This window comes from Neomonachus schauinslandi, chromosome 11 (genome assembly GCF_002201575.2).
Source record: "Neomonachus schauinslandi chromosome 11, ASM220157v2, whole genome shotgun sequence".
NCBI classification, from domain to species: Eukaryota; Metazoa; Chordata; class Mammalia; order Carnivora; family Phocidae; genus Neomonachus; species Neomonachus schauinslandi.
The window spans coordinates 97,794,551-97,807,872 of NC_058413.1; the positions used below are offsets into that span (position 1 = coordinate 97,794,551).

The window sequence follows — 13,322 nt, forward strand, 5'->3', positions numbered from 1 at the left end:
AAATAAATAAATAAAATCTTAAAAAAAAAAAAAAAAAGAAAGGAAAAGGCATGGCACAGAGAGGAAGTAGCCGAAGGAAGGAACGTAAATGCAGAGTAGTCTAGCAATGCTAGAAGGGCTGGGGAAAGTTGGAAAGGTGGGTGGGGCTGGGCCGTGGAGGAGCTTGAAGGACAAGGCTCAGAGGGCTAGACTGTTCTGTGAGCAGATGGGAGCCCCCCCGTGTTTTTGAGTAAGGAGTTGACACAACATGATTAGCCTGACTGTCCCCACGCTAGGAATGGATGGCCTAAGGGAAATGAATTGGAGGTAGTGAGCCATGTGTGATCTCGGTCGGAGAGAACACGAATATGAGCTGAGCTGGTAGGAATGGAAATAGAAGGAAGGAAATAGATTCAGGACACACGGGGTAGAAGCAGGAAAAGTTTTATTACCAGTTGGGAATGGGAAATGAGGGGGAGAAGGGAGACTCCAGTGCTCCCAATAGCTGGGATGGTAATGCCTTTAACGGACATTAATGGGAACATGAGCAATAGAACAGATTCGTTTTCGGAAGATGGCGAGTTTGAGCTCTTTCTTCCCAGGTAAGTATTAGAAGTTCAGGAATTTAAGAGTGGTACCAAGACCAGGGATAGAAACTTGGAGAATTATTACCAAACAAATGATAATGGAAGCTCTGGGACCAGAAGAGTCAGCCTTAGAGCAAGGAGAGAGACAAAATCAGCACAGGCCTTACAAGAACACACGTGGTATAGAAGGAGAAAGGAGTAAAGCAAACAGCAAATGGAGACCGAGTTGTCCAGGGCAGTAACACTAGGGAGGGGAGGGTAAGGAGGCGCCTAGCCTTTTCAGGCACTGTCACCGCAGGGAATGTGGTAGGCCTGGGGCAGGAGGGAGTCGGCTGGCTTCCAGACGAGTTATTCCCGTAAATACTTACATACATGAAAGTATTCAGAAGTCAGCAACTCTCTGTCCTTTGGCCTGCCATCTTTGCTCATGTCCTGAGCCTTCCTCTCCACACCTCCCCTCTCCTGTCTCTCATCTGCTCTCTCCTAAAATAGCGGGAGGGGAAGAAAAGTAGGGGGGAAGCTGAAGCACAAAGGGACTTGGAGTTTAATTGTAAATATTCCTGTTTCAGTGTGTAAATAAATTGCCTATTCTTCCTTTCGAATAAGCTACCTTAATGATAATAATGTCACTTTACCTAAATTTTCAAGTCCATGTGTCTCTAGTGGTTGGAAATGTGTTTGTCCTAAGAAGTAAAAATAATAGGAAAAGTCTGGGTCCAGGTGAGCAGGCTTTCAGGTAGTTACTGATTCTGGTGTGGCCTTAACATCAGTCACTATCCAATGTCACCTATGGTCTGAAAGCAACAGGCACGCTTGGCTCCCTCAATGTGGCTTTCTGCAGGGAACAGTGTTGGTTCTGTTGACATAAACCTGTCACGTGTACTTCAGTTAACCAGGGGTCTTTGGCATTCCAGCTCATCTGTATCTCCCTTTCACTATTATGTTATGTTCCAGTGGCTGGTTGGAGAATTTCTAAATGGTTTCTCTTCACATTGGATGCTCAAATGTAACGCTCTAGAACCTTTGTTCAGTGACTAGAAGCTAGGAATGTGAGGTATGTCTGTTTGTCTTTCTAGATTTTGGCTTCAGTAACCTGTTCACTCCTGGGCAGCTGCTGAAGACCTGGTGCGGCAGCCCTCCCTACGCTGCACCTGAGCTCTTTGAGGGAAAGGAGTACGACGGGCCCAAAGTGGACATCTGGGTATGTACTGTCTTCTCTCAGCCCCCGGGCTGGTGGTTCTCCTTCACTGGGAACAGCGCCGTCACCCTGGGGGACATTGAATGCTGCACACGAATCGACACCTTGACCCCTGTGCTTTGAATTCCCAGTTCCTTGTGCAGAGTCTTTCCTCCAGCTCTTGTCTTAGGGACCGAGCCACAGATTTCAAACTTCCCCTTTTGCAGCTGCAAAAAAAAAAAAAAGCCCAAGAGCAAGCTTGGATGGGTGCCCTTGCCAAGAACAGAGATTCTTTCTGTTGTTGCCACTTGCCTTCTCCCTCGAGGATGAGTGCTGAGAGAAATTCTAGATATGTTACCCAAAATTAATGTCTGGAAGCAAAGAAGAATGTTAACTATCCTAAAGATAATTGGCCTTGACAATGCCTCATATTATTTCTCACAAAGAAGGAAGAAAAAGTTAGTTCCATTATCTTGTGCATGACTCACCATCATCTTCATACACATACTATAATGGCCTCTTTTGTTTCCTCTGATGCGATTAATTGTATGTACTCTCTGTTTGGGATGCAGAGCCTTGGAGTCGTCCTCTATGTGCTTGTGTGTGGTGCCCTGCCATTTGATGGGAGCACACTGCAGAATCTGCGGGCCCGGGTGTTGAGTGGAAAGTTCCGCATCCCATTTTTTATGTCCACAGGTAAGGTAGTTAACCAGCACATAGCAGTGATGGGGTTCACAGATGCTGAGTTCTCGCAGGAATTGGGTGACAGAGTATAAACGACCCGCTTAACAACCTTCTTAGTTCCAGTTTGCTGAATTGGCGCCTCCGGAAGCAAGGTTCTCCAGGAACACTGTGTACGGGCTGTGGCGTCCGGTGGCCCCCGCTCAGGTGGCCTGAGTTCGGCGCTAAGCTCCGCCTATAGCTACTCGTGTTGTGTGGCTGATGGCTAAGTCTGTGCGAGCTTTGGTTTCCTCCCCCGTCAGTGGCTGGCAGTTTTGTGAGGGCGTTACTCTGAAGACTAAATTAAATAGTCTGTGGAAAGAGTCGTTAGGCCCATCACATAGTTGCAAGGCAATAAATATTCCTGTTTCACCCCGGGAGTGTGCTGGAGTGTTTAAGGAACAGGCCGGGGGTCTCTGTGCTTGAAAGGAGTGACAGGGACAAGAGAGATGAGGGCAGAGAGGTGAGAGAGAACTTGCTTTTAGGGCCTAGTCAGTGGAAAGACCTGAGTTTTTACTTTGAGCTAAATTCAAAGGATCAGAGGGTTTTGACAGAAGAATGATGCAATCTGACTTTGGTTTTTTCCCTAACTTTTCAAACACACAAAAAAAGTCAAAAGCATGTGATGGCGATTTTTTTTTTTTAACCACTTTGGCTGCTCTGCTGGTTAAAAGGGTTAGGTGCTAAAGGAAGGGAGACTTTTGCAATCATCCAAATGAGAGATACTGGTGGCTCGTTCCCAGACTGGGTGTGGAGGTGGAGATGGTAAGAAGTGGTCAGATTGAAGAGATACTCCATACTGTGTGGCAGGCACCATTCAAAGCAGTTTATAAACATTGACTTGTCTTGTTATTACAACAACCCTGTGAGATATGTAAGTCTATCACCCCCATGTTGCAGTGATAAAACTGAAGCCAGGACATAGTTAGCAATTTTCCCCAAGATAACACAGCTACGAAGTGGCTAAACTAGAATTTGAACCTAGGCAGTCTGGTTCCAACAGCATTTATGTTGAATTTGATGTGAGAGAAAGAGTCACTAAAGGTAACTCCAGGGGTGTTGGCTTGAGCAATTGGAAGGATAGATTTACTGCTGACTGAGACTGGGACGACTAAGGAAGAATACTTAGTTTTGGAGAGATGTTTTAGATCATTTAGTTTGAGATGCACATTATACCTCTACGCTGAGATCTGGTGTAGGCAGTTGAATATAGGGCTGTAGCTTAGCTGGGAGTTGTGGGCCAGGGATGTACATTTGTGAATCATCGGTGTATAGATAATATTTACAGCTCTGACATGGGATCGCTTTATAGGCAGTGATTTTAGAGAAGGGGTCCAGGGGTTCATCTCCGGACCACACTAATGGTCAGAGATCAGGAAGATGAGGAGAGATCGGCACGGGAATCACCGGCGAGGTAAGCCAGAGGGGCTGCCGTCCTAGAAAACAAGGAAGAAAATGTTTCAAGGAGGAGAGAATGAGGAACTCTGCCAGGTGCTGCTGACAGGTGAGAGAAGATGAGCGGGAGCTGTGGTTTCGGGAAGGTGGAGATCAGCGACGGCGTTGGAAGACGGTTTCAGTGGAGGGGCAGGAGCACAAACCTAATTTGTGTGGCCACGACAGAAAAGGAATGGAGGGGAAATGGCGAAAAGAAATAGGCACAGCCATCCCCAATTTTACTATAAAAGGCAGCAGAGATGGGGTCCAGCAGCTCGCTCTGGCCAGTCATCAGTGATCCTTGTCATCATCCGCTGGGGGTCCTCGGTCCTTATCTTCATGACTGCCCAGCAGTACTTAGCACTGACCCTTTTTTAAAAATTAAATTAAATTAAAAATAAACTTTATTTTTTAGGGCAGTTTTAGGTTCACAGCAAAAGTGGACAGAAAGTGCAGCCAGTCCCCATATACCCACGTCCCCTCACTCGTAGCCTCCCCACGATCGGTGTCCACCAATGTAGCATATTTGTTACAGTCAAGCATCCTGCGTCCTACATCGACACTACATCAGATTATCATCCAAATTCCGTAGTTTCCGTTAGCATGGTGTCCATTCTGTGGATTTGCACAAATATATGATGACATGTATCCACCATTATACTCTCATACAGAGCAATTTCACTGCCCGAAAAATCCTCTGCACCTGTTGACCCCTTCCCCCAACCTCTGGTAGCCACTGATCATTTTACTGTCTCCTAGTTTTGCCTTTTCTAGAATGTCATATATAGTGGTTGGAATCCCATGGTATGTGGTCTTCTTTCATTCAGTAATATGTACCTAGGGTTCCTCTCTGGCTTTTGGGGACTTGGTCGCTCATTTCTTTTTAACGCTGAGTAGCATTCCATTGGGTGGATTTACCCTATTTATCCATTTGCTCACCAGACATTGTGGTTGCTTCCACGTTTGGGCAGCAATGAATAACACTGTTGTAAACTTTGTGTGCAGGTTTTGATGTGGATCTAAGCTTTCAACTCCTTTGGGCAAATAGGAGGAAGTGTGATTGCTGGTTTGAATGGAAGAGTAGGTTTAGTTTTGTAAGAAACCGCCAAGCTGTCTTCCAAGGTGGCTGCCGCACTTTGCATTCCTACCAGCAGTGAGCGAGTGTCCCCTTGGCTCCGCATCCTGGGCAGCATGGTGTACTGTCCATGCTCCGGAGGTTTGCCCTGCTAATGGACAGATGCGTAGTGGGTGCTTGTGATTTTAATTTGCAGTTCCCTGATGATGTATGATGAGCATCTTTTCATATTTACCATCTGTCCATCTTCTTTGGTGACTTGTCTGTCCAAGTGTTTGGCCCATTTTTAAATCAGGTTGTGTTTTCTTATCCTTGAGTCACTCCCTACTTTTTGAAACACTTTTTTCTCACTGCTTCTCAGACACCACATTCTCTTGTTTTCCTCCTATCTGTGGATGCACCTTCTCAGTCACCTCTGCCAGATTTCCTTTTCTCTGTTCATCCTTTAAGTCTTTTCTTCTTTATACCCTCTTTCTGAGCATGTCAACTGCTGTGGCTTCAGTGAGGACTGTCACGTTAGTCCCCTATTAACACTCAGTCAGCTCTCTGGCCCAGACCTCTCCTCTGGGATGAAGGGCGACCTAACCCATTGCTGCTGATCAAATTCACTTTTACGTCTTGAATTAACATCAGTAGAAACATTTCAAAACTGACTTTAACTCCCCGTCCCTATCCTTGGTTGCCTAGCCCAGTGAGTGGCGTACGTCACCATCAGAGCAAGGTAGGAACTAGCCTGATTCCTCCTCCTCTCTCACCATATTCACAGCTGATCAGTTACCAAATCCCGTCCATTCAGCCCTCCTTTCCTCTAGCACTTCTGTAGTGGTTCTTGCCTACATGAAAAAGAGGCAACTAACGGGTTTCTGGCTCCAGTCTTGTCCCTCCCTGATCCATCCTCCACGTGCTGCATGAGGAATCTTTCTAAAACAACATATAAAAACAACACACACACACACAGATCTGATCATACCATTTTCCAGCTTAAATTTCTCAGTGGTTTGTCTCCAAAATGGTTTGCCTCTAGGCTAAAGTTCACTCCTTTATGTGGCAGGGGCACTGACTTTCAAACATTTTGACCATGACCATAGTAAAAAATATCTTTTATACTGTGACCTAAAACACGTGTATGTCCACATCCCTAAACAGAAGTTTTTTTTTAAGAAGCAAAATGTGCCTTTACTATGTGCGCTACACTCCAATATATTTTATTCCATTACATTAAAAACTGCAGGTTATAACTTACTAGATTGATGTCATGACTGCTGTTTGAAAACCAGTGGTCTAGAAATAGCTGGTGCCTGCCCGTCTCTGTGGCCCCAACTCCCATTGTACACCTAGTCAGCCTGACTTCCTTCCAGTTCCCCGAACAAGTGATGTTCTGCGGAGCAGTTCCCTCTGCCTAGTAGAATACTTCTTCCTCCCCCAACCTGACTCTACCCACTCCTGTATTCTAGAATAAGAAATTAGATGTGCTAGAAAAAGAATCGAGATATTTCTACTGGTTTTCAGATCTCTGGGTTTTGTTTTTGTTTTTGTTTTTGTTTTTAATCATGGGACTTAACCAAATTTTTTATTGTAATTACTTCTTTTATTGTACATCTTCCACACCAGACTGAGCTTAGAGAAAATATAGATGAAGCGTGTTTTTTCACAGTTGTCTAGAGCCTAGCATAGTATCTGGCATGTGGCAGGACTTAGTAAATAGTGAGTAGATAGCAATAGAAGCCTATTTAAAACCCTCCAGTGGCTTGCATTTCCACTTAGAATAAAGGCCAAAAGCCATTATCGTGATGGCCAACAAGGCACAGCTGGGATTGGCCACCTCTTTCACGTCATTTCTTGCTACTGTTGGCCACAGGTTCCGAGCACCAGTCACAGAGGCATCCTTGCTGTATCTCAGACTCCCCAGGCACACACGTTCCTAAGTACTCACATGGCTTGCTTCCTCATGTCACTTGAGGTTTCTGCTTCAGCATCTCCTCAGAGAGGCCTTTCTCTTTCCAGAACTCTGCTTCAGTTTTTACTTGGCATGTACCACTGCCTGACCTCAGCTGTTGATCGCGTCCCTACTCCCTGTCCCACTGCCTCTTGACTGCAGTAAGCTTTTGTTTCTTTTCACTGCTGTATTTATTCCCAGGGCTTAGGACGGGGCCTGGGTCCTTGCAGGCACTCAGGAAGTGTCTGTTAAATGAATGAATGAAGGCCTGAGTAGGTTCGTTAAAATGCTATCAAAACTCCTCCAGAATGTACACTTGTATTCAAATAGTAACATTGGTAATAGTGATCTACATTTCTTTAGGACTTTCAAGTTGACACAGTACTTCCTATACTTGATCTAATTTGAGCTGGATAACCGTACTGTGGAATTGGTATTGATACATACTATTTTAGCATTTTGCCAGTGAAGTTTAAAGAAATGACTTGACCTGCCTAAAGCCACACAGGTAATACATGACTAACTTAGTCATTTATTTGGTGTTTGATGACACCGCACTGTTGCAAAGAAAGGGCAAGATAAACAAACCACTTCCTCTGCTTTTCCAGTGTCCACAGTATTTCCTGTGAGCAGCTTGGGTTCCCTCCGCCCTCCACCCCCGTCCCCTTGCATCATAGCAAAAGATTGGTACTCCATCCTTGCCAGAGCTGGCTTCAGATAGTGGAGGCTGGTAAAAAAGTTTATTATGCTGTCAACCACATTTGTCTATTAGTGCCTAGAAATAAACTATGTAGCATTTTAACTACTTAGAAAGAACTAATATTTGTAGTATAAGTTAACACGGAAGTTTAAAGATTCAGAGACTGTCGATATTATTATCCTAAATGTGGTCTGGTCACTTTTTAATCCTAGACAACTAATTCCATAAGTAGGAGTAAACATTTTTGTAAAGTTAAGGCCAGCAAATGAGCAACAACCCAGTCTAGGAAATGAGTAGACAGTTCTGTGGTAGCAGTCTGAGCCCTCCTGCCCTCAGGGACACACACCTGCTTGGCCTTGCCTAACATCATAGGCCCGAAGCCCAAGGCCCGGCAGACAGTGCCTTCAGAAGGACAAGGCAAAGGAGCAGATGAACTCACAAGGCTGTTTAGTCTCTTAGCTCAGACATCATAGTAACATAAAGTTTCAAGTTCACATAAAGGAGACCTACAGTCTGTCCCGAGTCCCTTTTTTGCTTACACCTCTAGTGTCCGGTCCCCGTGGCAGCTCACGAGAGCTGGAGTGAGCTCTAAGGCCGGAGCCGGCCGCTCTCCAGCCCGTCGGCTCTGCTTCCTGCACTGCTGGAGATAGGGCGGCTGAAGAGCAAGATCCTTTCTTTCCTCGGGCTGTTGTCACAGACTTGAGTGAGTTGATCATTTTTCTGCCGAAAGGATTTAGATGCTCCAGCAGAGCTGCTGTTCTCTACATTAGCACTTGGGAGGCCAAGTGGGTAAGGCCGCACCATCTAGCTGCTTCGAGTGCCGTTGAATTCCAGAATATCTGCAGCTGTGTGGGCCCATGCTATACAGATGGACACATTTAGTTCAAGAATTCTAAGCGTCTCTTTATTGTCAGTAATGTGTGGAATGAAGTGTCCTCACAACTAGTGGGTATTTCTGTGCCTGGTCTTGTGTGTTTGATACAGGCGTCCTTCCATGGTCATCCTGAGATCTGCTAAAGACCTGCTAAAGACCAAGTTGGAAGACAGTGGCACAAATTTACAAGAGGATTTATTCAAGGCTGAACGATTTTGAACCACATAGTTTTATGATTAGGTGTGTGACTTCCCCTCTTGCCTGGAATAGAAGCCCCTTTATATCAGAACTGTGTTCTGTACGTCATCATCTCCCATAAAACCTGACAGTACTTGCTATGCTGTAAACATTCAGTAAATATTTCTTTTTTTTTTTTTTAAAGATTTTATTTATTTGACAGAGAGAGACACAGTGAGAGAGGGAACACAAGCAGGGGGAGTGGGAGAGGGAGAAGCAGGCTTCCCGCTGAGCAGGGAGCCCGATGCGGGGCTCAATCCCAGGACCCTGGGATCATGACCTGAGCCGAAGGCAGACGCTTAACGACTGAGCCACCCAGGCGCCCCTCAGTAAATATTTCTTAGTGAAAAACTGAATTATCACCACTTACCTCTAGAATCTTATGTCAGACTCTTGGGTTTTATTATTAAACAGGTAATTCACTGATGATCCAAATTATTCACTGGTTTTATGGGTTTTTGTTATATGGGTTATTATGTGAATGACCAGGTCACGGGACTTCTAGTTTTAAAAAGGTTTTTTGATCTATTATGGATTTGGCTTTCTATGTCTCAAGTGAAATAAGTTTGGTCTAGACCAGCGTTTTTGGATTAAAATTCTGAGAGCATCCTGCAGAGTGGTTAGGTAAAAACCTGGAACCTAAATTACAGAAGAATTGAAAGTTGAAACTTGCTGGGTTTTGAGCTGTTATGGACAATGAGACCTCGCCTGACCACACGTGTTGTCAGGTGCTTTCTCTGACTCCCCCTCCCACTGAAGGAAGCCAGCAACTTAAATTTGTTGAGCACCAAACTCATTAACTACTAGGATATTTTTTAAAACCTTCAGAAGCCTACTTCTTAAAGCCTTGTTTGTCTTATTCACCAATTATACTATCTGCTACTGAATATTGTAAAGATCAGTCATTCATTTAATACTGAAGGAAAATTAATTTATAGTGGAAAAACTGCTGTGACAGTGAGTGCAGAGAGATCTCTTGTGGACAATATTTTTGAGTCCTTATTGATCAGACTTTATTGTGCCTTAATTAATTGTAATACTACATAAGCATTTTATCACTGGGAACACAAGACCCAGGCTTCCATAATGCTCCTGATGGAGACCGCTGTGCGGCTCCTGCCAAAGAGCTTGTACTTTGAAGCAGGCAGCTCTGCCCGGACTGGCTTACTCATCAAGAACCACACAACATCTTGCTTGGCTAAAAGCACTTTGCATAGAGGGGATGGGACAGGAAATTAAAGTAGCTCACCTACCAGCGTCCATATACCTAGGGGCTCAGCATCCTAAAAGCAGTTCTCTAATACATTTTGGGGCATAGTCTTCCACTAGCGGGAAACCCGCGTAGCACTTTCGTGTTAGTGAATAAAGAAATCACAGGGGAGGGCGCCTGGGTGGCTCAGTTGGTTAAGCGACTGCCTTCGGCTCAGGTCATGATCCTGGAGTCCCTGGATCGAGTCCCACATCGGGCTCCCTGCTCGGCAGGGAGTCTGCTTCTCCCTCTGACCCTCCCCCCTCTCATGTGCTCTCTCTCATTCTCTCTCTCTCAAATAAATAAATAAAATCTTTAAAAAAAAAAAAAAGAAATCACAGGGGATGTCAGGAAAGGGACAGGATCTACCTCAGGGTCACGCAGAGCTCCTCTGATTTTACCTAACATAGTGGGGAACCATGGGAAAGTACCAGTACTTACTGCCTTATTCATTATTGCCCCTTGCAAGCAGACTGTCTCCAAGCTTATGGCAGCCCTATGGAGGAAAATAGAGAGAGGGAGAAAGTTCTAAGTGGAAGGACTCCAGAGATTTGGATAATACTTAACATTCATTGAACACTTTCTATGGACCAGACACTGTTGCATTAATTTGTTTTATATGTAGAACCACCCTAGAAGTAGGCGACTCTCGTTATTTGATAGACAAGATAATCAAGGCATGGTAAGATGGAGTGATGGACCCTAAATCCTACAGCTAGGAAGTGGCAGAGCCGAGATTTGAACACTAGCCTTCTGGCTTCAGAAGCCACCTGTCTTTGCTCGTATTTTAATTCTCAAGAAATATGTATCTGCCAAGGTATTCCAAGTATCAAGAGAGTCCTAGAATACATATCTTTGTCCATCTACATCAGTTATGTGTTGGAAAAAGAGTATCAACTACTCTATATTGGACTCTGGAGTGAAACTAAACCAGAATTTTGTTCTACTCTAAGGATTGATATTAGGACTTACAAAACCATACTTGAATAGGGCGGTACAGGCAACAATGTAATTTTTAAACAATGTGAACTTCAAATTGGACAGCTTCTACTAGTAGAACACCGTGGCCTGCTGGGGGCTCTTCCTGGTGGGGCCTGGAGGTCAGCGTCAGCCTCGCAGCCTTTAAGCCCGCATCCCCTGATCTCCGAATCTTAAATCCGAAGCATCACAGCCACCCAGGAAAACTAGAAAATAAGGAACATTCAAGAAATAGTTGTTACTTTTCTAATAAATGGAGAGAGTTGGCCACTTGTTTTCTCCTCAGTCCATCTAAGACTGATAAACTGCTAAAACCAAAGAGAAAAGTCTCTCAGCCTAAGTTTATTCATTCTCCATGAGAAGCTTTTTCTCACCAGCCCCGTCTTTATTTGCTCATTTGTGCCAAGCCACCTTCCCTTGGCCTCTGTGTTCAGCCACAGAAAGTGTCTCACAGGGTTTAGTTATAAGGCACTTGATTTTTATTCCAGAACAGTCTGATAATAATTTGCAGCACTGTTGGGATTTGTACTTAAATCAAGAACTCTCCCATTTCCTTGTCTGATCTCTTACTGTCGGACCATCCTTCTAGGAATTCTACTGAATGGTTCAGTACTGGGACTCCCAGTTTTCTTTCCCCTAAAGAATTGAAAGCAGATGAGTTCAAAACAAGATTTTCTTTTTTCTCAGTGCCATTCTGACACAGGAGTTGCTGATCTCAGCTGAGTCAAATCTTATTACAGCCAACACTATTGTAGATTAAGTTCCATTATAGTTAATTCCGAGATTATGTATTTTCTTTGGTTGTGTAAAAGTGTGGTATTGACTAGTACTTTAAATAAACCCCCTTAACTAACTTGCGAGTTGGAAATGTGTATATATTTCTGTGTGACAGTAACATCAAAATTAGGTTTATAGAGTGTAAGTCTTCCAATCCCTACAGCATCATTGCTCCAGGAATATCCAATATAACAAAAAACCTCTGTATTTTGTATGATTGTATTTAACATTTATGCCATCTCTGAATGCATCTGTAGGTCTTAGCACATTCAGTGTATGTTATTTATACATAGAAATGTCTTGTTTTAAGACCATTTGTCTACTTCATTTAGATTTTAAAATAGTCACTATATAAAGTAGGTTTGACCTTAGCTGACAGCTGACAATGACACGGTTTCCTTGGGCGTATTAAAAACCGTCATTTCTGGGGCTGAGTTTACAGGCAGAGTGAGGGTCCCTTAACTCTGGCCAGCTTCTTACCAAAAGAGGAGATCTTGGCAATAACCCCTCTGATGTGTTTTTGATTGACTTTTTAATTCTTTCTATAGGATCATGATGTTGCAAGAGAGTCACACTATTTTAGCCATGATTATGACAGGACGAGGACATGATGGCAGATTATATTTTCTTTTCATTAAGAAGAACAGCATGTTTGGTGCCTGGTTTTCCTTTTTGGGAAAAGGCAGATAGCATTAAAGAGGAGCTGTGAATCCAGAACATATATGGCAAGGGCACAGACTCTTATGGGCCCCAGTCCGCTCCATCCGGAGGTTGTCATTGTAGACCATTCATCTGTCATCTGCTCTCATAGTATGCTCTCCCCAGACTGCTACCTGAGCTAGGCAAGGTGAATTGGGATAAGAGAATCTGGCAGTATATCCCATAGTATCCTGGTTCTGAAAAGTGTAAAACTTTAGTGCCATTTAAATTGGAAAAAAAAAAATTATAAGGTTATTTGTTTTCCAGGAAGCAGACGTTTTAGATTTTAATAGCCAATTTATTTTTGTTTCCTTTCTGAAGGATTTTGAGAGAAATAGAGCCCTCTTTGAAATTTGAATTGCTCTGGGGAATTAAACATTATTAAGAAGTTTGTTAAAATGATTGAAAAAAAAAGAACTCTTTGGAATTACCTTTGAACGCACCTGGTATTGACTGGAATGTATTCATGTGACACCAGACCATACCCTTCTTCCAGGCACCTGCAAGGAACAAGAATTTCCTGAGTAATTGTGTCTTCCTTGCATTCTTCCCGTGCCTCCTGGCACACAGATGTCTTCTGTTTCCCCAGCTCAAAGCAGTTTTATGTGGTCAGAAAAAATCTATGACTCAATTTCTTTCAGACCACTCCTCTGCCCACAGAGCCGAAAATGATTGCTTTGCCATGTCCCATCCTTTGGCATCACATGAAGGGCTTAAGGGACCATTGGCATTCCCTCCATCATAGGATCAGCCTGAAGATGCTGATGATTCAGTTCCCCAGATTTCTGCCCACCCCTTCTCCTGGTCTGTGGCGCCTTGATGGAGGAAGCCTGTTGTTTCTGGCCATCAGTCTCCATCAGCACCAACAACCTGGGTGTGTCAACTGGGTTCGCTCTTCGT

The 13,322-nt window shown here is 44.0% G+C and overlaps 1 protein-coding gene across 1 annotated transcript in view; it reads left to right on the forward strand.

Annotated features, from left to right (window-relative positions):
* SIK3 (SIK family kinase 3) overlaps positions 1-13,322 on the forward strand; it is a 242,595-nt gene that overhangs the window by 191,647 nt on the left and 37,626 nt on the right. Inside the window, exons 5-6 of the mRNA XM_044919695.1 lie at positions 1,643-1,767; positions 2,316-2,439. Of these exons, the coding sequence (XP_044775630.1) occupies positions 1,643-1,767; positions 2,316-2,439 (249 nt within the window). The remainder of the gene's footprint in view (positions 1-1,642; positions 1,768-2,315; positions 2,440-13,322) is intronic.